The sequence below is a fragment of the Leptonychotes weddellii genome, chromosome 16 (genome assembly GCF_054177405.1).
Source record: "Leptonychotes weddellii isolate Sample4059 chromosome 16, ASM5417740v2, whole genome shotgun sequence".
Taxonomy (NCBI): Eukaryota; Metazoa; Chordata; class Mammalia; order Carnivora; family Phocidae; genus Leptonychotes; species Leptonychotes weddellii.
The window spans coordinates 46,385,399-46,408,055 of record NC_138384.1 but is presented as its reverse complement, the minus strand read 5'-3'; the positions used below and the strand labels follow the sequence as shown (position 1 = coordinate 46,408,055).

Here is a 22,657-nt window from a genome sequence, read left to right as displayed (position 1 = left end):
ACCCAGGCACACCGCCCCACCCCCATTTTGATTTTTAAAGACATTCTCCTTTTCACTAACAGCCAAGGATGCAGGTTCAGTTAAGTTCCATCATTCCGTGTATGGCTGTAGGATCCTGTGCTCCCTTCACTAGGGCATGTACTGGCTTATTTACCTCACTTCTAATGAGCACCTGGCACTGTTTTAGGTTCTGGAGCTAGAGTAGTGATCACAATTAAGACAGAGGCTCTACTCTTGAGGTGCTTACATTCTTTTTTTGTTGTTGTTTAAAGTAGGCTCCACACCCAGCATGGAGCCCAACGCGGAGCTTGAACTCACCACCCTGAAATCGAGACTGAGCCAAGATCAAGAGTCAGATGCTTAACCGACTGAGCCAATCAGGCATCCCTCAAGGGGCTTACATTCTGTTGGGGAGATGGACAGCAGACAAACAGGTAAATATATATTATAGTTCCAGGTAACAGTAAGTGATATGAAGGAGATTCAAGCAAAGAGAATGGAAGGGAATTGTGTGAGAGAGTGTGACTATTTCACACAGGGTGGTCAGGGAAGGCTCTTCTGAGGGAATGAGACATGGGGTGGTCTGAGATAAGAGCTTTCTCCCAGGAGGAGGGAACAGCAAGTGCAAAGGCCCTGAGGTAAGAAATAGAAAACTTCCTCTATTCACTGGAAAAAATAAAATAAAAAGTCAAGGAACAGTGAGAAGGCTGGTGTGGCTGGAGCAGAGTCAACCAGGGATAAAGAAGGGTTAGAGAAAAGGTCTGAGTTAGCCAGGGGCCAGAGTGTGGGGCCTTGTATATGACTGGGCTTTCACTCTGAATGAGATCATCATCCTGGAGTATGACTGCCTCTCCTACTGGTCTAGGTGCTCCCTAAGGGCTGAGCTGGGGTCTTATTCTTCTCTGCATCCCAAGCAGTGTCAGGGCATGGCTCCTGAAAGGCCTCAAAATATGTCTTTAAAAATTAATGAGGGGCACCTGGGTGGCTCAGTCAGTTAAGCATCCAACTCTTGATTTCAGCTCAGGTCATGATCTCAGGATCATGGAATCAAGCCCACGCTGGGCATGGAGTCTGCTTGAGATGCTCTCTCCTTCTCCCTCTGCCCCTCCCCACCCCCCCACACACATTTTCTCTCTCTCAAATAAAAAAAAAAATTAATGAATTAGTGGAGACATAGGTCTGTCTTTGGAAATCCTATCCCTCCATTGCCTGCCTGGCAAACTCTTAACTTCCTTCAAGATCTTTTAAGACATCTCCTCCATCAGGAAGTCTTCCCTGATAGCCCCCAGCCTTCAGGCTGGGTCAGTAGTCTCCTCTAGGTTCTCACAGTGTCTTGCGCTTCCTCCATTTTCATTTGTACTTCTGTATTGGGATAGTCAGTCTCCTCCATCAGACTAGGATGTCCTTAAAGGCAGAGACCTGGAATGATCCATCGCCAGGTCCCCTGCACCACCCAGAATAGGACCTGAGCCTCCAGAAGCCTCAGACAGTATTTATAAATATATATACAAATGAAAATATGCTTTTCTCTGTCTGCCTAGCTCCTATTTATGCCTTAAAACCCCAGCTAAATGTCCCTTCTTCCACATACCTTCTTATGATTCTTGCAGCAAGTTCTCTCCCTCCTTCCCCCACTCTCTCTCTATCTCTGTCCATCTATCTGTCTGCTGGGCCCAAGATACTTCTGTTATCACACATGCCACCCAACCCATAGACACTGTAGTTCCATGTCTATGTTCCCAGGGAACTCTGCAGGACAGAGACCCCACATCATTCATCTCTGGACCCAGCCCTTGTGAAGCCTCAGAAATACAAGGGAATGAATGCATCAGAGAGAACTCCTATTCAACCATTAAAACCCAACCCGGACATTCCCTTCTCCTTTATCTGTTGAATAAAAGGACTGAAGATTACGGTCCCAGGTCAGCGAGGACCCAGTCCATCTGGGGGGACAGTGCTCACCTGCAGGAGCAACTTGCGGTAGCGATCATTGAGTAGCTCTGAGTTGCTCTGCTCCTCCTCCAGCTCCTCTTCCATTTGCCCCAGGCGTCCCTCCAGCTGCCGCTTCTCCTCCAGAATGGCTGCCCTAAGGAGAACAGGAGCAGGGGGAGGTGAGAGGGTGCAAGGGCCAGGGAGGGTGCCCTGCCCCACATTACGATGGGCCACTCACTTGCTAAGGCTGCCATTGGCCAACTCGTCTGCCATCTCGTCCCGCTCCTGCTGGATTTGCCGCCGGGCACGATCAGAGGCGGCCAGTTCCTGTGATGGCAAAGAGGGCTGGTGGTCAGCAGTGGCGGGGTGAGGCTATCTGGGCATCGGCCTCCCTGCTCTCACACCTCAAGTCTCTTGGCCTGTCTTCAGTGCACACGACCTTCCATCCCTGGACAATCTTGGAATGAACTTCAGTCTACAGGCAGATGTCTCCTAAATCGGTCTCTCCAGAGCCCCTGACTCATGTCCACCGCCAGACACCCCCGCCTCAGCAGGGCCTCACTGAGCTCAGCATCTCCTTTCCAACCTGCTCCTCGAGGTCCCCCCAGTCACCGGGCCTGACCCCCAGGTCTCTCCTAACTTCCTCTGCCCCCTTAGGACCCACAGCCCTGTCCATGTTGACCCTTTACTTTCTCTGCCTTGTCTCCTCCCTGCCCCCATGGTCCCAGCTCAGGCCTGTCCTCTCTCCGCAGCCTTCCTGACTCTAATCTCCCCCTGCTCTACTCAGAACCCTCCTAGGGCTCCCTAGTACCCTCAAGTCCAGTCTGTTGGCCCCGACCCCCGCCCCCCTCCAATCCCCAGAGGCCCGCCCCCCTTGGTCTCCCATCCCAGGTTCCCGTTGGCCCTCCCAGCCCCCGCCTCCAATCCCCAGGGGCCCGCCCCCTCAGGGCCCCGCCCACCCCACTTCCAGGGCCACGCCCATTCTGGCATCACCTCCTGCAGTCGCAGCACTTCCGCCTCCAGCGCCTTGAGGCGCTTCTCATTCTCCCGGTTCTGGGTAAAGATTTCCTCCCGGGAGCTGCGCGACTCTTCCACCTCCCGCCACAGCTCCTTCATCTGGGCCTGGGCGGAATGAAGCAAGTGAGCGGGTGCAGCCTGATCGTGACTCACGGGGAAGCCCCTCCCCTCGCCTCAGCCCTGCGGGGACTCCCCGGCTCCCCGAGAGCAAGCAAAGCCCTGCAGCCCGCCCCAGCCCCCGGCTCTGTGACCTTGGACCAGCCCCTCCCGCTCTCTGGGCTTGGGCTACCTCCAATTTAAAAAAAGTAACACCTTAAAACTAAAGTAAGCGTGAAATGGGTGTAGTATTTGGACTCTGCAGTAATAATAATGCTGGCGCACACTTACTGAACATTTACCGTGGGCCAGGCTCTGTTATACACGCGTACTGACTCCCTTCACCCTCACAACTCCAGCTGGTGGGGACTAGTTTCCTCCCCAGTGTAGACATGGAACAACTGACGCCCAGAGAGGCTCAGCAACGAGCCAGGTGTGCTAAATGGCAGAGTCAGGACTTGAACCCAGGCCATCTGGCCCCAGGGTTTCCACTTCTAGTCACTTTGCTATGCGGCCACACCACTGAGTGTGTAAAAATGTCAGCGTAAGACTTTTCAATGGCGCTTAAAGAAAAATAAAACACAAACTTGATGCCTACCACCATTAAAAAAAAACTCCGTAAAGAGGTCAGTAAGAACAGTACTGGGCTTGGTACTGGGCCGTTATGAATATTATTACTTGCTTGATAATAACAGCTTTTCAGTGCAGGCGCCTTCTCTCAGGGGTGACGTAGTGGGAAATTTTTACTTTTTGGAGAGGGATCTTTCTGTCCTAGCGCTGCCCAATGGGGAGATATTGCAAGGACATGCGTTGTTTTACATTTTCAAGTGGCCCCATTAGAAAGGTAAAAAGAAATGGGTGAAAGTAGTTTGAACACTGTATTTTTATTTAGGCTGACATATACAAAATGCTATTATTTCCATTTATAATCACTACAAAGATTATTGAGATATTTTACCTTTTTTTTTTTTTTTTGGTACTAAGTCTTCAGAATCCAGCACGTAATTTGGATTTCAGCCCCACCAAACCTTAGATGCCCAACAGCCACATGGGGCTGGCACCCACTGTATCGGACAGTCCAGTTCTGTACTTTTTTTACTTTTTTATAAAAAAATTAGACTTTACACATACACATTATTATCACCAAAAAAAAATTTTTTTTAAGTAATCTCTACTCCTAACCTGGGGCTCGAACTCACGACCCCGAGATCAAGAGTCGCATGCTCCACAGACTGAGCCATCCAGGCAACACCCCTCCCAATTTTTTTTAAACAACCAGATATAACTTTGATATTAGGGGAGGAACCCTAAGGCATTTACATTTCAAAAATTAAATAGAATGAAGAAACTGGACTTTCAGCTAAGCATTTTAAGTAAAGGAAATAAAAAATATAAAAAGCGAGTGAGCCTTTGGCACATGGATATTTATAGAGCGGCAGCTCGTGGGGTCGAAGGGGCCGACTCGCAGGGGGCTTAAGCCCCACCCCTACCTGCATCTTGCGGAGCTGCTTCACCGCCTCCTCCTTGCCCTGCGCGGCGGCCGACTTCTGGCCTCTCAAGTCCTCCAGCTCCGCCTCCAGCTTCTGGCGGGCGGCCACGGCCAGGGCGCGCTGCTTGCGTTCCTCGTCCCGCTCCACCTCCGCATCCCTCAGCTGCAGGGAGGCCGGGAGGGGCAGGCTCAGGGGGCGGGAGGCCCAGGCTCCCTCTACATGCTAGTGACCTAGATGTGCACCCACCAGCCCCTGTCCAGGCCACCAGCGCCTTTCCTCCTGCCCTCTTGCTCCTCTACACCCCAAAGGGATCCCGGATCCTCGTCCCCAGAGCCCCAGGCTCTTATCCTTCCGAAGCCCCCTTTACTCCAGCCTCTGCTCTGCTCCCATGTGTCCCCTCCAGCCCATTCCCGCACAGCTCCAGAGGCTCCTTCTACACTCACGGCTGCCCTGCCCCTCCCATGCTCAGCACCCAGCTCAAGCCGGCGGCAGAGCACCTGAAGTCCCCCCACTGGCGAGTCATGAATGGATGTTGCCAACCACAGGGAGAGGGGAATGAGTAAATGAGCAAGGGAGGAAGGCTGTGGGGTGTAGAGGAGCTGGTCCTTGAGCAATGGAGGAGCGCTTGGGCAGGCGGGGGGGGGGGGCTGGGGGTTGGGGAGAGGAAGTTTCTGGAAAGGGGGTAGCTGGGCGGATGGAGGAGCAGCTGGATGAAAGTGTTGGTTGGTGGAGAGGTTGTGTGTGGGTGGGGGGCTGTGTGGGTACCCAGGTAGATGCTGGGTGAATGGTCTGGTGATGATGTCTGATCGGGTATGTCAGTCTGTCAATGGGACATGCCTGTGGGTTCACGGGTGATGCTGGGTGAATGGGCTGGGGAGCAGGAGGGCCTTGGGAAGCAACACTGAGCAGCAGGTAGGTGAGTGAGACTTCCTTGGCCCCTCTTTCAGCCTGCAGGCAGCAGAGCCCTCCCAGCCGGATGGGCGCCCTCCAGCCTCCAGCCTGGTCTGCTGGTACCTGCTTGGCCAGCTGCCGCCGCCTGTCCTCGCCAGCCTCATCTCGGCTCTGCAGGTCGCGCTCGTGCTGTGCCTTGAGAGCCTGCAGGGTCACTTCCAAGCGCAGCTTCGCGTCCTCGGCTGCCGTCAGCTCATCCTCCAGCTCCGTCACCTGCACTCGAAGGTCGCTGGCTATCTGTTCTGCTGCCCTGCGGGATCGCTCCTGCTCATGTGCCTGGAGGGGATGGGAGGGTGAGCTCTGCGCACCGGGGCACAGGGAGGGGGAGGCCAGGATCCCAGATCTATCCTAGGACAGTGTGAGGGAGGCTTTGATGGTCAAGGTGATGTGCACATTCTGGTTTGCTCATTCATTCACCATTTCCCGGGCAGCTAGTTACTAGGTGTCTCATTCTGAATCATCCTAAAACATTTCATTAATAACCTGTGTGTGCAAGTTCTGTTATCCAAAGCCCTTGAGAGTCCAGTTCCAGTGTTTGTTAGGTCAGCTCTCACTCACGGTGGATTATTTCCTCGTGGGTTTTGAGATTTTGCATCGTGAGCTCACTTCACTAAGGGGCTTCAGGTTTGGGAACATCCTGTGTGGACATGGGTTGAAGGGATGTTGCCCCAGACTCGAGTGTTGATTTGTGCTGGACCCCCCAGGATAGCGCCATCCCACTATCTCCTGTGATTTTTTTCTCAGCCCTTCCAGGGAGTTGTAAATTAAAATCCCAACCACCCTGTGAAGGCAGATCTGGGTTTATGAATTCTGAGACACCCCCCTCCCCCATCATGCCTCTCCTTTAATTGTCACCGTCTCAGAAAAGTGTTCCTTGGTCTGTCGGGGCCTCTCTGTTACCCATGCCGCTGGCCCTGAGCCCCTCCCCAACCCAGCCTTAGTCACAATGGTCATTTAACATGAGCTTATGTGTCTTTTTGTGCAACGCCCACCCCCACACTGCACTGTGAATTCCACAGGGGCAGGGACCCTATCTACCTGTCAGTACTGCCCAAAGAACCTCATGGAAATTCTCATCAGGGACAGGGTCTACTTTCTGCCCGCAGAAGAGGCCAACAGGTTTCCCCTCCTATTTGGCACCTGCCATTCAGTTTTATTTGCTGGAAGGAATTCAGCTTTCTCCCATCAACATCCTATTCCCCACAAAGTAGGCCTCTGGAGTCACCATGTAGAACTTGGCCGTTTTCCCAAAGGAGAGACCTTAGTAGTCTGAGTATGAGCTGGATTTTGGCTCTAGAGTGCCTGGGGCTGCAGGCCAAGGTATGTCACGGGGCTTAGGGGTTCTCTCCAGGCTTGGCTAAAAGCTCCATCAGATATACACTGGAGCGTGTGGAGAAGATAAAGCCCTTATCCGTTGTACCCATGAGAGTATGTTGTTGGCAATAAGGAAGGACATCAGGAGTGTGTCTGCCCAGGGCCTCACTGAACCACGTCTTCTGTCAGTGCCTCCCCTCACCAGTCAGGGGGGCTGGTGTCCCTGGGCCTGTCCTTGCTGCTGCTCCATAAGTATATTTATTGGACAAACTAAGGAAGGATGGAGTGGAGGGTGTGATGGACCTTTCAGAAGGCTGGGATGCTGGCTGGGTGAGTAGGGACTGGGGACAGGCCTAGGGGACTCCTCCCTGGCCCTGGGGGGAACCTGTATGTGCTCAGTGGGGTTGGGGGTGGCAAGGTGGGATGTCCTCACCCTGGGTATGTGGTGTGTGTGAGGGGATGTATGTGTGTGTGGTGTGTGTGTGGTGTGTGTGAGGGGATATACGTGTGTGTGGTGTGTGAAGGGATGTATGTGTGTGTGGTGTGTGTGAGGGGATATATTGTGTGTGGTATGTGTGTGGTGTGTGAGGGGATATATGTGTGTGTGGTGTGTGCGAGGGGATGTATGTGTGTGTGTGGTGTGTGTGGTGTGTGCGTGTGCACACAGTCATGTTTGGGGTGTGGTTCTTAGGCTGTATGTTGTGGTAAATTCTCTTCACGCGCTCTGACTATTCATACACACATGCAATGAGTGGTTCTCATGCTCTGTGTACATATGAATGGGTGTGTTCTCCAGAAGATTCTCCTCCTGTTCTGTGTATCTGTATGTGAACATGCGTGTTGATGAATGGCTTTCCTTACTTCCTGCATGTGTGAACACATGTGTTTGGTGGAAGATTCTCCTCACACTGTGTGTATGTTATGGGAGCACGTATGCCTGGTCAGCAGCTCTCCCCCCATTCTGTGCTGGGCATGAACATGTAACTTTGATGGCTGATGCTCTTCATGTTCCATGCATGAGAACGTGCACATGTGTATGTGCCGCCCAACGTCAAGGGTGCATGCAGTGGCCGGCATGTGTGTCTTGGGGAGTGGGGGCCCCTGCTCACGGTCTTGCCGGCATCATCCTTGCTGCTCAGCAGGGCTTCCATCTCCGCCCGCAGGGCCCGGTTCTGCCGCTCCAGCTCCTCACGTGCTTCCTGCTCCTCCTCCAGCGCCCGCGTCAGTGACAGGGCCCGAGCCTCGCGCTCCCGGCCCTCCGCCTCGACCCGCTCACGTTCCTCCACCGCCCGCAGTACAGCTGCCTTCTCCTCTGCCAGGAGCTTCCGGGTTGAGGGAGATGGGGTGGGGGAAACAGATTAGCTGAAAGGAGTGTACAAGTGGATGGGCAAGAGGGAGCAGCCAGGGACAGAGAGAGAGGGAGACAAAGGCAGAGACACAAGAGGGAGGTAGAGGGATTAAAGTTGCAACTGTGTCCCAGACCAGCCCAACTCCTGAGTGGATCAAACTGATGAGCCCCTCACTCTAGAAACCCAACAGAGGAAAGGTTATTTCTTCCTCCTGGGGTAGTGGTAAAAAAACATGTACATAATTTTTAAAAATGTACTTCCACCTTTGCTGTTTTTTTTAAGACACAGAAATTAGCAATAATAAAACTTGCAAGACGTGCCGAAAGGGAAGAGAACAGGGCTCATGGTCAAGAGAAAAACCAGTCCATGGAAACAGACCAACAGATGACCTCCACACTGGGATCATCGCACAAGGACTTTAACGATGATTAGTAAACTTCAGGACCAGATGGATACAGTGGGTGAAGATCCAAGGTTATTGCAGGAGGGATTTGAAACTAAAACAGAACCAATTAGAGAGGCCAGGACTGAAAAGCATGATATCTGAAATCAAAAAGTCATTGGAGGAAACCGAGAGCAGACTTGACACATCAGAACCAGTAAACCTGAAAGCAGGTTGATAGACATGATCTAAATAGAGAGGGAAAAAAAAAAGGAAAAAAAAGACTGTAAAAAAATTAACAGAGCGAAAATAACCTGCAAGGCAGCATCAAGCAGTCAAACACACAGGTATTTGGAGTCCCACAGGAAAGGGGAAGAAAAAGGAAAGGAAGATGTGAAACTGTCTTCATTCATAGAAAACAGGGTCACTAATGTAGAAAATCCAATAAAATCTATAAAAAAAGTCTGCTAACAAATAAATTGTAGGATACAAGATCAATACATAAAAACCGATTGTATTTCTATATACTGGCAATCAGAAACTGAAATAAAAACCAGAACCATTTAGTTTAAGTAATCCCTGTACCCAGTGCGGGGCTCGAACTCACAATCCCGGGATCAAGAGTCGCATGCTCTTCTGACTAAGCCAGCCAGACGCCAAAACCAGAACCACTTAAAACAGCATCGACAATATGAAATGGTTGGAAATAAATCTGATGAAAGATGTGAAAGATGTACACTGAAAAGTACACAAAGGGGGCGCCCTGGGTGGCTCGGTCGGTTAAGGGTCTGCCTTCAGCTCAGGGCATGATCCCAGGGTCCTGGGATCCAGCCCCGAGTTGGGTTCCCTGCTCAGCGGGGAGCCTGCTTCTCCCTCTCCCTCTGCCTGCCGCTCCCCCTGCTTGTGCTCTCTCCCCCTCTCTCTCTGTCAAATAAATAAATAAATAATTTTTAAAAAGTACAAAAAATAAAGGAGATCTAAATAAATGGGCACATGTACCACATCCCTAGGCAAGAAAACTCAGTATTATTAGGATATCAGTTCTTCCCAGATTAATCTGTAGATTCAACACACTCCCAAATCAAGAGGATTTTCTTTCTGTGTGTGGAAACTGACAAACAGATTCTAAAATACATGCGGAAATGCGAAGGACCTGAAAGAAGCAAAACAACTTTGAAAAAGAAGAAAAGATTGGACAACTGGTGCTACCTGATTTTTTTTTTTTTCTAAAGATTTTATTTATTTATTTGACAGAGACACAGCGAGAGAGGGAACACAAGCAGGGGGAGTGGGAGAGGGAGAAGCAGGCTTCCCACGGAGCAGGGAGCCCGATGTGGGGCTCGATCCCGGGACCCTGGGATCATGACCTGAGCCGAAGGCAGACGCTTAATGACTGAGCCACCCAGGCACCCGGTGCTACCTGATTTTTAATATCAATGCAAGAATGAGTCAGTAAAGAAAGTCTTTTCAGCAGTGTTCGAACAATTCAACAGCCATGTATAAAAAATTAATTTGGAGCCATGATAGCACAATATAAACAAATTAACCCAAACTAGATCACAGACCTAAATATAAAACAGCAAAGTAGAAAATTTCTGGAAAAAAAATATAGGAAATCTCTGTGACCTTGGGTTAGGCAAAGTCTCCTCAGACACAACACTAAAAAGCACAGCCCACCAAGTGACAAATTAGTAAATAGGACTTCATCAAAATTCAAACCTCCTGCTCTCTGAAAGACTCTATGAAGAGCAAAAGGTCAAGCCGCAGACTGGACGAAAATAGATGCAAAGCAATACATCTGGTAAAGAACTTATATTCACCATATATAAAGAACTATCACAATTCAATAATAAAAGAAACAACCCCACCCCCAAAACAAAACAAAGGAAACAACCCAATTTAAAAAAAATGGGCAGAAGATTTGAACAGACACTTCACCAAAGAGGTATACAGGGCAAATAAGCACATGAAAGATGCTCAATGTCACTGCTCATTAGGAAAATGTGAAGTCAAACCACCACATCCTATTAGAAAGACTAAGGTTTTATTCATAATAGTCCCAAACTAGAAACCACTCAAATGTTCATCAACAAGTTAATGGTTTTCAAAATGTGTTCTATTGATACAGGAATAATACTCAGCAGTAAAAAAAAAAAGGGGGGGAATAAATAATTACTAAAAAATTTTTGTTTTATTAAGTTATCTCTATGCCCAACGTGGGGCTCAAACTCACGACCCCAAAATCAAGAGTTGCATGCTCGACCAATGGAGCCAGGCAGGTGCCCTGAGGAATGAATTATTAATCCATGCAAAAACATGAATGAATCTCAAAATAATTGAGTGAAAGAAGCCAATCAAAAAAAGAGATTTACATGAGAAGAATCTATATAAAACTCTAGGAGAAACAAAGAGAGCCTTGATAATCGATGGTACAGTAGTAAGTGGTCAAACATACATGTGTTTGGAGTCTGAAAAGAAGAGGAAAGAGAGAATGGAGCAGAAAAGATATTTAAAGAAATAATGGCCGAAAATTCCACATTTGATCAAAAACATGAACCACAGCTGTGGGACAAATACAAAAGCCCACAGCTGCATATATCACAAACTGCTAAAAACCAAAGATAAAGAGAAAATATTTAAACCAGGCAGGAAAACATAGATCCCTACAAAGACACAGGATTTGAATGATTGCTAACTTTTCATCTGAAACAATGGAGGCCACAGAAAATGGAACGATCTCTTCAAAGTGCTTAAAGCATAAACTGTTCGCCTAGAATTCAAGAGCCAATGATATATCCTTCAAAAATGAAGGGAAAATAACGACTCTCCCGTTTTCTAGATGAAGAAAATAAGGCACAGAGAGGTTGGGCAATTCATCCAAGCCACAAAACCAGAAGGGGCCGAGCTGGGATTTGAACCTCAGGGTTGCCTGATCTTAATGCTGTAGGGTCCTATGATTTTTATTTCATCCTCAGATTGCCAAATGCTTAAGATTATCCCCATTTCCCAGATGGGCAAACTGAAGCTGAAATGGGAAAAGCAGCTTGCCTGAGGTACACAGTGTGTCAGCAGGAGGAGCAAGATGTGTTATTTCATTTATTCCTCATCAGTACACTCTGGTGCACCTTCAGGATATCTTGGGGAGTAAGAGTAGGTACGACCAGGGCGCCTGGGTGGTTCAGTCAGTTAAGCCTCTGACTCTTGCTTTTGGCTCAGGTCACAATCTCAGGGTCGAGGGATCAAGCCCTGCATCAGGCTCTGTGCTGAGCGTGGAGCCTGTTTGAGGTTCTCTCTCTCCCTCTCCCTCTGCCGCTTCCCCTGCTCACATGTGAGTACCCCACCTACCGCCCTCTCTTAAAAAAAAAAAGTGGGTACTACCAATAATTATTTTGGGACAAGAGACATAAACCAGGATGGATGGGGGGCCTATTTGACAGAGGCTTAGAGGGAAGAAGCATCTTGCCCGATGGTCCCCCCAAATTCACAGCTGAGCCGCGGAAGCACGACAGAGCACCCGGACTTCCCACCCGGGAACCTGAGGCGCCCCACCTGGTCGAACTTGCGCTGCTTCTTCTCCAGTGTGCTCACGAGCTGCCGCTGCTGCTCCAGGTCCATGATGGCATCGTCCAACTCCTGTCCCAGCTGCCGGCGGCCCCGCTCCAGCCGCTCCACCGCCTCGGTCTTTTCTGCCAGGCGCTGGGCCAGGGCCTCGGCCTCGCGGGCTGCCCGGCGCCGTGCCTCCTCCCCAGCTTCCAGTGCCCCCGCCTCCTCCTCCTGGCGCCTCCGCCACTCTGACAGCTGGGGGTGGGGGTGGGAGGAGAGGGTGGGTGGCAGTCATGGCTGCGACCAAGGCGTGAGCTGGTAGTGCCCCACTTCCCAGAGGAGGAGACTGAGGCTGGAGGAGGGAAGTGACTCGCTGCACTGGGTTCTTCTGCCTTGGAGCAGGGTTGAGGTTGTGAGTTGTGTGAACCTCAGCTTCTTCAGGAGATGAAAATTACTCCCACGGGGACCCAGAGGATGAATCAGACCTGGACTCCGCCCTGGGGAACCCCCCTTGATGGGGGGGAGACTGAGCATCATGCCCAGGGTGGTGGAGGCTAAGGTAGGAGAAGCATGGGAGCCGTGGGTGCCCACAGGAGGAATTTAGAATCTGTTTAGAATGTTCAAGAGAGACTTCCTGGAGGAGGGGGGCATTTGAGATGGATCCTGAAGTATGCATAGGAGTCTGCCAGTTGAAGAAGGATATTTACAGGCATGCATTCAGCACTCATTCATTCAACAAGCATTTCTCCAGGCCTCCTATACGTCAGGTTCCATGTTGGCCTGTGCTGAAGACCGAGATCTAACTCTGAGAGGGTCCTGCTTTCAAGGAGCTCCCATTCTGGTGGGGGGACCCATAGGCAGAGACAGTTCCAGCCAAAGGTGACTAGAATGGGGATGAGGAGAAAAAAGGGTGTGGGAGCTCAGAGTGGGGCAGTGAGGGACCTCCCACAACAGGAGAGGCTGATATTGAGTCCTGAAGAATGAAAAGGGTTTCTCGTGTGAAGTGGAGAAGGTGGTGAGAGATGAACACAGCTAAAGACACGGAAGGGCCAGCAAAGGCAGGGGCAAGAGGCACACGCTCTATCCTGGGGGCACAGGGAGCCAGGGAGAGCTGTGAGCAGGGGAGGAGCAGGAGAGGAGCAGGGGCAGCTCTGTGGTAGAAAGACCGTGTGGAGGATGAGCTAGAAGGGGAGAAACTGGAGGCAGGGAGGTCTGAAGGGAGGCTGAGACAAGGATCCAGGCGACAGAGGATGAGGCCTGAGCAGGTCTAAGTCTGTGTAGATGCAGAGTAGGGGTGAAAGAGAGTCGGGGGAGGAGGAGTGGGCTCTGCACTGACAGGCTGTGGGCTGAGGGAGAGTCACAGATGAGAATGGGGGTCTCCTGGGTGTCTGGCCTCGGACCAGGTGGGCAATGGGGCCATCCCTGAGCTGGGGAACCCAGGAGGAGCGGGTTGGGACTGGAGGCCCCTCGAGGTCGCCCTCCAGGGCTGCTCACCTGGGCCTGGGCAGTCTGCAGCTCGCGGCCCGCCCGCTCCCTGGCAGCCCCCTCCTCCTCCAGCTGCTCCCGCAGCCCAGCCACCTCAGCCTCCAGGGCTCGCGCCCTGGACCCCAAGGCCAGCTTCGCCCTGCTCTCCTCCTGCAGCATCTCCTGCAGATGGTGGGGAAAACGGAAGTCAGGTGAGGGCAGAGGGTGGGGAGGCATGGGGAGTGGGGTGCAGCGGGGGCTGGCCTCACCTGGGCGTCGTGTAGCTGGGCCTCTGAGCTGCTCAGCTCCTTGCTCAGCCGGATGGCTCTGGACTCAGCCTCACTCAGGGCCCCAGACACGTTCTCCAGTTCAGCCTGCGGGGAAGGGGCACCTTCCAATGGTGGCTTCCACCCGGTTGACCCCAGCCGCTCCTCCCCCTCAAATCCCTGCTACACTGGGCTGGTGACGATGATGTCAAGTGGGGTAGCTGCTGGGGAAACCAGCCTGGTGGTTCCTCAAATAGTTAAACGCAGAGTTTCCATGTGGCCCTCACTCTCCAAGGGAAGGAAGCCTACTGGTTTCACACACCAATAGCGCTATTCCCAGTTTATATCAAGGGAAGCTGAGGCACAGAAAGGTTACAAAATTTGCCCAAGATGACAGAGGTACCAGAGGTAAGACCAAGCCAGGCAGACTGGCTCCACAGCTGTGTTGTCCAAAATGGTAGCCACCAGCCATACGTGGCTACTTAAATTTAAAAACTAAAATGAAAAAAAAGTAAAAATCCACCTCCTCAGCTTTGCTCCCTACATTTTGAGTGTTCAGTGGCCAAGTGGATCTGATCGTGCAAATACAGAACATTTCTATCACTAAAGAAACTTCTAGTGCTGCCCGGAACTCTTGCTATCAGCCACCCAACTCTACTTCTGGTGTCACTCTTATGTGTGTGATATGTAAAACATTTAGTACAGTGACCTCTAGGTAGCATGATTCCATTTGGGGCTGTCCCCACAAATCCACTCTTCCCTGGTCCCACTATGACAGTCTATTCACTAGGCCTGTGGCTAGTGAAACTACATTTCCCAGCCTCCCTTGCAGCTAGCTGTGGTCACGTGATTATGTGATGGCCAATGGAATATAAGCAAAGGGATGTATGCAAATTTTGTCACTCCCTCTCTTTTTCTTCCTAAACAGAAGCACGGATGTGCCCATAATCCAGATTCGATTCTGAAGATGAGGGCGATGCTCTCAGGGACAGTGGCATGACAAGACCAAGGCACCCGGATCTTAAGTGACCTTGTGGAGCACAGTATCCTGCCGGCCTCCACTGCTTACCCTGAGTCTTTCTCGAGAGGGAAAGACACATGTCTTTCACTTAAGCTGATGGATTCTGGGGTGCCTTTGTTATATAGTAGTTTAGCTTTTACCCTAACTAATACAGCATTTTAATCTGGAAACTAATTGTAGTGGTGTTTTCCCCTGGAGGAATTGGACAACTAAAAATCATTCCTCCTGGGGCCCCTGGCTGACTTAGTCGGTTGAGCATTCGACTCGATCTCGGGTTTGTGAGTTCGAGCCCCGCGATGGGTGTAGAGATTACTTAAAAATAAATTATTTTTAAAAATTATTTTTTTAAAAGTCTTTTTTTCCTTCATTTTTTCTGCTTCTTTGTATTCTTAGTAATGCATAAGTATCAGCCATTTATAGAAACACAATAAAATTAAAACATAAAAGTCCACATTTCTTTTAACAGTCACAGTATGATATCATCCCCACACAGTTCCATGTGTCCAAACGGGGCTTTTCTCATCAGAATACAGATTATTGAAGGCTTCTCAGAGGGTGAGAGGTCATGGTAGGGTTAAGAGCTATAGGGTCAGGCATGCTTGGGTTCAATTTTTGGCTCTGAGGGATCTTAGACGATCAGCCTCACCTCCCTGGGCCTCGGTTTCCTCGGATGTAAAAGGGGAACAATATTAGGAGTCAGGAAGATTTAGTGAAATACATAGGATAGATGATATAAAGTAATTGCTCACCGAATCCCAGCTACTCGTGCGTGATCATGCTGGAAGAGTTCGAAGGGACAACAGGGCTGCTGTGGACCAAACAGAAGCCCACAGAGGGTCCCTGCCCTGGCCGTCCCACTCACCTGGACTCGCTGAAGCTTCTCAGTAGCCTCCACTCGAGCCCGCTCCCCGTCACCAGCCCGGCCCTGCACCTCCTGCAGCTGGGACTCCAGGCGGCGTCTCCGCTGCTCGCCCTCATGACGTGAGGCCTGCAGGCTGCTCAGCTCCGACCGCAGCTCAGACACTTCCGTCTCCAGGGCCAACCGGGTCTTCTCCCAGGTACCTTTGCTCTGGCAAAGGGAGAGAGACAAGTAAAGATTTATGCTTCCTCCCTCAACCAGACCGGGCACCCTCCTGCCTCAGGGCCTTGGCACTGGCTATTCCCTCTGCCAGGCCTCCAGGGTTCCCCATTCCTGCCCCAACCCACCCTCCGGGCCTGTTCCAGCTGCTCTGCCAGCTCGCCCAGGGCCTGGCCGTGGCGCTGCCTCAGCTCCTGCACCGCCACTTCGTGAACACGTGTCTCCTCTTCCAGAGTCTTCTTCAACTCTGTCACCTCCTGTTCCCTCTTGGACCTTTTGTGGAGGGAACACGGTTTCAGAAGAGAGAAAGGCAGGGACTTTGGGGAAGTGCCTCCTTTTATTGTTTCCCTTCAAGGATGAGGACCTCACTCTACATTCCCTAAGGGATCTGGGTGGTAACCGAGGGAGGAGTGTGGCTTTAAGGGTGAGCTCCTACCCATCTTTCAAAACCCTATTCAAAAGGCCCTTTCTCAAGGACGTCTTCCTGGACTCCCTCCATAGACATGGTTTAGGGGCTCGCTCTTATCATCCACAATGCCCTGTGCTGCTCCCTTAGAGCACGCTTTATTCTGGATTGGGTCCCTTTGCCCGACTGCCTCCCCCAGACTGGGAGTCCCCGAGGGAAACGCCTGGGTCTGACTCATCTCTGTCCCCAGCCTGGCCGAGGTACAGAGCCAATACTCGATAAACAACTGGTGCACGGCTGAACCTCTGTGTCGATGGAGGGCTCACACCAAAGTCCCTCTCCTCTCCCTGCACCCTGCCCTGCCCGTGCCCAGGTGGTGCCAGCCGCCTCACCGGAGCTCCTGCTGTGCGTTGGTGGAGTCTAGCGTGTCCTCCAGCTCGCTCCGGAGTGCTTCCAGCTCCTCGCCCAGGTCCCTGCGCTGCTTCTCTGCCTTGGCCCTGGCCGCCCGCTCGGACTCCAGGTCCTCCTGGGCCTCAGCCAGTCCTGCTTGCGCCTCCCGCAGGGATTTCAGCAGCAGGGCCCGGGCACTGCCCTCCTCCTCCACCCTGGGGGTGGACAAGGACCACGGAGTGGGTACAGGGGCAGGCAAAGGGCAGGGATGATTTTTGGGGGCCGGGAGGCCAGGTGGATTTGGGGGTGGTCCATCCCAGGCTGAAATCCCAGCTCTGCCCTTGGGCGCATGCCTCAGTACTTGGAGCCTCAGTTTCCTTAGCTGTAAAATGGGGATGGCACCAAGAGTAATCACAGGGACACTTACTGAGCCCCTGCCACAGGGGACCCTTTACTTTATCATCTCACTTAATGATCACACCAAATGAGAAAACTGATGTACAGAGTGGGAAAGTCCTTGCCCAGGTCACAAGGTCAGCAAGTGGAAGAGCTGACCCCAGCATCTGATCAGCCTCATGACCCCGATGATACACAACCTCTAGCAAAGAGAAGCTGAATTGAGGGGCAGCAGTGGCTGGGAGTTAAATTGCTCATGGAGCCACGCAGACCGGGGTTTGGATCCCCTGCTCTCCAGACCGAGCAGGGAGCCCGCAGCGGGGCTCGATCCCAGGATCCTGGGATCATGACCTGAGCCGAAGGCAGACGCTTAACGGACTGAGCCACCCAGGCGTCCTTTAAAGAACACTTTCATACTTCATCCCCACACTACCCTTAGGAGTAGCTTCAAAAGCACCCCCCTTTCACAAATGAAGAAACAGGCTAGGGAGGCCGATGGCACGTGGGTGAGGTCAGGTGGCAGAAAAGGGGCGGGGCCAGGGCTTGAACCCAGAAGTCAGATGAGGGTGCAGGTTCTTAACCACACATACACCCCCACGTACCACTGATTATAAGACACACATTTTTCCACATTTTAACATCTAAGTTGAGCTGCACCTATAATCAAGGGCTCTTGTACGGGGAAAAGGCATTCGTAACACCGAGCGCACACAGTAGGTGCTCCATAATTGCGACTGGCTGTAATCATAATGATAGGATTCCTTTCATGGCCGGAGCGCTTATGAATCACAGCTGATCCCCTATTCCGACCGCGGAACTGGGCAAGTTACTAGACACGCGGGGCCTCGTTTCACTCCTCCCTTAACCCGGCGGGCTTGGAGCTCTCGCCGGGTCCAGGTTACAGAAGGGGACACTGAGGCTCCGCGGGGCTGAGGCGCATGCGCGCTGGTGGAGTCTCCCCGCGGCGCCCCTCCCAGGCCACGCACCTGGCCAGGGCCGCCTGCAGCTCCTCCTCCTTGCGGCCCAGCTGGGCGCGCAGCTCCTCCCCGCGCTGCTGCTGCTCGGCCATCTGCTCCTGCAGCTCCGAGCTCTCCCCGTCCAGCCGCCGCTTCAGCTTCTCCAGCTCCTGGCGGCCCTTCTCCTCCTTCCGGAGGCGGTCTGGAGGCGGGAGTGGGGGCCATGCAGAAGGGCGCCAGACCCCACACCCAGCAGCTCGCCGACACCCGCGGCCGGCCCCCGGCACTGGCTGGGGTGGGGGTGGCGGTGAAGCTGTGGCTCAGCGTCTCCTTCTGTGCCCCCTCTTTCCAGCTTCCCCGACCCTGGGCCCGACCCCGGGCCCGACCCCCGGGTGCTGTCCTCTCCTCCTCACCCCCAAGTGACAGCCCTGCTCCTGCTCAGTGGCTGTCTCTGCCCTGTCCTCTCCTCTCCTGTCTCCACAGCCTTCTCCTGTGCTCTCTCCCTTCTGATTCTGAGTCAATAGCAAGGGACAGCGACAATGTGTCTGAAACAGTGGGACAGTCAGAGTGACCCAAGACATGGAGGAGAGAGCAAGAGAATTGCATTTAGAGTGACAGAAACAACCTAAGAGCTGGGAGGACACCCAGTCTGCCCTGAGCCTTCTTTCCTGCCCCCATTTAGCAGGTACGACCACTGAGGCTCCACAGCACTCGACGTTCACCCAACGTCCCCCCTCCCCCACCGCCGCCAAGCATGCGCAGTGCGGCGTCCCACTGGGGGCGGTGCTCACCCTCCATGTCCACAATCGTGGCCTCGTATTTGAGTCGAAGCTTATTGAGGCTCTTGACCTTCTCCTCCTCCTCGGCCGCCTGTGACGAGAACTCGGCCAGACGCTCCTCCAGCAGCTTCCGCTCCTGAGGGTGGTGGGAAGTGGGGGCGGTCAGAACAGCCCCCCCTCAACGCTCATCTCTGGTGCCTTCTCATCTGCATTTCTGCTCATCTCCACCCTTCCCTGAGCCTCCTGCTCCGGATCCCAACCTTCCTTCCCCATTCTCTTGGGTCTGCAGACCCGTCCCACCCTCACGGTGCACACGTCGTAACTACAGGCTAGACTCCCATTATTCGAAGAACCCCACCATTCACTAACACACCATCCCACTCATGGGCGCTGAGGTTCATTCCAAATCACGTGCGATTATAAACAACACTGCAGTGAACATCCTTGCCCATCCACTGCATTCAGGTGAGTTCTGGATCCATACCACCCAAAGAATGGGTTTGCGGACCAGCAGCAGCATCAAATGGGAGCTTTTTTAGAAATGCTGCATCTCAGTTTCCACCCCAGACCTGCTGAATCAGAACCTGCATTTTAACAAGCTCTCCGTATGGTTCCTGGGCACATTAGCATTTGAGAAGCACTGGCCTGGAGCAGTACTTTTCAAACTGTGAGTGGTTCTGGAAACCAATGTAGTGTGTTGGCACTACCCTTAAAAGGAAAGAAATAGAACAGCGTAGAATGGAATAGCCATTGTACCAGAAGGAACGTTCCAGAAAACTCCTGTGCATCCTTGACCTCTCAACTCAGGTATCATTGCCTCAGATAAGCCTTCCCTGACTACCCCGAGGACAGGTGAGGCACCCGTCACCCCCCATAGTCTTTTTTTTTTTAAGATTTTATTTATTTGACAGAGAGACACAGCGAGAGAGGGAACACAAGTAGGGGGAGTGGGAGAGGGAGAAGCAGGCTTCCTGCTGAGCAGGGAGCCCCATGTGGGGCTCAATCCCAGGATATTGGGATCATGACCCGAGCCGAAGGCCGCTTAACCGACTGAGCCACCCAGGCTCCCCCCTCCATAGTCTTCTATTCTTTTCTGACAGTTTAAAATTAAGTCACAATGTGTGGTTATGTTTATTTTCTGTGGTGTCTCATCTAGCATCCCTTTCCCCAGCCCCCTGTGAGGACATAAATGGCTTTCTAGGTTAGTTCAATGCCATATCCCCTGTGCCTAGCCCAGTCCTAGCTGTGGCAGGTAAAAGATGGTGGTGGGTTCTTTGCCATGTCCCCACCCACGGATGGAGCCTAATTTCCCACCGCCTGAATCTGGGCTGAGTCTATGACTGCTTTAAGCTCAGTGGTCTGCAAACCACAGTGTGCAGGCCAAATCTGGCCCACCATCTGTTTTTATAAATAAAGTTTTATTGGGACACAGTCACACGCATTCGATCATATACCATCTGTGGCTGCTTTCATGCTACATCGGCGGAACTGAGCGCTTGTGACGGAAGCACAGAGGCCTGCAAAGCGTGAAATATTTGCTATCTGATCTTTTACAAAAGATGTTTGCCAATCCCTGATCTATAGAATTGGGCACAAGTGATGCCGTGTCAGTTTCAGGCTTAATACTTTAAGGGGCCTGGATGCTTCCGCTTCCCCTTCTCAGAGCCCGGAGCTGCCACGTAAGAAACCCACGCTCTCCTGTGGGGACAGAAGCCACACGAAGGAGCACCGAGACGGCAGACATCCACACCCGGCCCCCACGCCACGGTGACTGCCTCTGAGAGCCACAAAGCAGCTGTGCGACGGAGCCCCAGCTGACCCACAGAAGGATGGGATATAATGAGATGGTGGTGGTCTCCAGCCGCGTGGCTTTGGGTGTCTTATGATCTACCAGCGATGGGTAATGACACACAGTAGTTGCTCAATAAATACCTGCTTGGGTGAAGGTGTGACAAAGGGAAAGTGAAGGGAAGAGCAAAGGTCGAAGGGAGACACAGCTGAGACTGAGAGCCCGAGACCCCTAGGGGGGGCGCTAGCTGGGGGAGACGCCGAGAGAGACTCACCCCCCACCCCATGCACCACAGCTCCCTGCCCCTGGGGGCCTACAGGCCACCGACCTTGCTCAGCTTGGCATTCTGATCTTCTAAGAGTAGCAGGTCTTCCTCAAATTTCTTCAGCCTTGCTTCTGTGGTCACCTTCTCCAGCTGCAGCTTCTGCCGCGCCCCCTCCTCGGCCTCGAGGTGGTTCTCCAGCTCCTGGAGAGGGGAGGGGCAAGGGATGAGGACCCAGGGGCCGGGGGCTGGCATGAGATGGGAAGGACAGGGTGGAGGGGACGGTCCCGAACCCCGCGGGCTTGTGGCTCAGACAGGTCCCTGCTCTGGGCGAGGCTGGGAAGGAGCAAAACTTTACTGGCCTTCCCGTTTCATTCATTACCCCTGAGCCTTCCCTGAGGGCCCTGTGTATGCCTGTTCCAGGCACCAGAAATAGATACACATCTTTGTCCTTATGGAAATGACATTCTTGTGTGTACAGGAAGATTATAAACAAAAAATATAATAAATAAACACATCATACAGACAGGCACTGTCCACTGTGGTAACATGTGGTGTGCGACTGGAAATTAAGATTCGATATTGGGTGACAGCGTGGAAGGATGTCAATGGCATTGTGCTAGGTGAGGTAAGTCAGAGAAAGACAAATAGCCGATGATCTCACTTATGGGTGGAATCTAAAAAACAAAACCAAAACCAAAATGCTGAGCTCATAGGTACAGAGAAGAGATGAGCGGTTGCCGGGGGGCGAGGGACGGTCAGTGAAGTGGGTGAAGGGGGTCAAGAGATACACACTTCTAGTTACAAAACAAATAAATCCCGGAGAGGTAATGGACAGCATGACTGTAGTTCATAACACTGTACTGTATATTTGAGAGTTGCTGATAGAGTAGATCTTAAAAGTTCTCATCACTAGAATATTTGTTCTTGTTACTATGTAAGATTATGGATATTAACCGGACTTACTGTGGAGATCACTTCCTGATATATACAAATATTAAATCCCTATGCTATATACCTGAACTAATGCTATATGTCAATAGTACCTCAAAAAAATTTTTTTTTTAATTTTAAGTAGGCTTCACGGCATGGAACCCGACACAGGGCCCGAACTCACGATCCTAAGATCAAGACCTGAGCTGAGATCAAGAGTCAGATGCCCAACCAACTGAGCCACCCAGGTGCCCCAATAATACCTCAATTAAAAAAAAAAAAAGGATTCAGTATTAGGTGCTGACTTGCTATCTGGTATTGGGAGGACCTATAATGGCCTACCCACATGTCCTCCTCCTACCTGCTCTGCTCCCACAGATAAGGTCCGCTGGTCACGTTAACACTACACATCACGGGGACCAGGCACAGGGCCAGCTTCTGCCTACATAGTGGACTTCAGTTGCCTGCCAGCCCTGAAATTATTCAAACTCACCGATCACATCTCCCTGTAGGAACCAGGGGTCACCCCATACTTTTGTTACTACAAAGCCTGCCTCCCACAGCTGTGGCCTGTTCATTTTATTCCTGAGTGCAACCCCTGTGTGGCTCTCTGTGGTATGGTGTCAGGCCATCCCCGTAACTCTAGGGGAGGATCCCTCCCCCACCTACAGGACGAAGAGGAGGTGATTAAAACACTTACTGAGCTCCTGAAATGTGGTCAGTATGGCTGAGGAACTGAATTTTCAAACTTATTTAATTTTATTTATTTTAAATGTAAGACCAGACGCTCACTTAATCACTGGAAATTTTTAAAGTATGTTTGGCATAACTTGGGTACCTCAA

At 51.8% G+C, this 22,657-nt stretch overlaps 2 protein-coding genes across 2 annotated transcripts in view; both read right to left on the bottom strand.

The window, feature by feature from the left end:
• Positions 1-22,657, bottom strand: part of MYH14 (myosin heavy chain 14) — a 77,505-nt gene that overhangs the window by 9,709 nt on the left and 45,139 nt on the right. Inside the window, exons 23-37 of the mRNA XM_081807920.1 lie at positions 20,948-21,085; positions 18,843-18,966; positions 18,082-18,253; positions 16,702-16,914; positions 16,032-16,176; positions 15,688-15,894; positions 13,808-13,912; positions 13,569-13,721; positions 12,081-12,329; positions 7,910-8,122; positions 5,550-5,762; positions 4,536-4,697; positions 2,926-3,054; positions 2,171-2,259; positions 1,963-2,086 (exon numbers count right to left, since the gene is read on the bottom strand). Of these exons, the coding sequence (XP_081664046.1) occupies positions 1,963-2,086; positions 2,171-2,259; positions 2,926-3,054; positions 4,536-4,697; positions 5,550-5,762; positions 7,910-8,122; positions 12,081-12,329; positions 13,569-13,721; positions 13,808-13,912; positions 15,688-15,894; positions 16,032-16,176; positions 16,702-16,914; positions 18,082-18,253; positions 18,843-18,966; positions 20,948-21,085 (2,436 nt within the window). The remainder of the gene's footprint in view (positions 1-1,962; positions 2,087-2,170; positions 2,260-2,925; positions 3,055-4,535; positions 4,698-5,549; positions 5,763-7,909; positions 8,123-12,080; positions 12,330-13,568; positions 13,722-13,807; positions 13,913-15,687; positions 15,895-16,031; positions 16,177-16,701; positions 16,915-18,081; positions 18,254-18,842; positions 18,967-20,947; positions 21,086-22,657) is intronic.
• POLD1 (DNA polymerase delta 1, catalytic subunit) overlaps positions 1-22,657 on the bottom strand; it is a 134,134-nt gene that overhangs the window by 81,880 nt on the left and 29,597 nt on the right. The gene's annotated exons all lie outside the window — the stretch shown is intronic.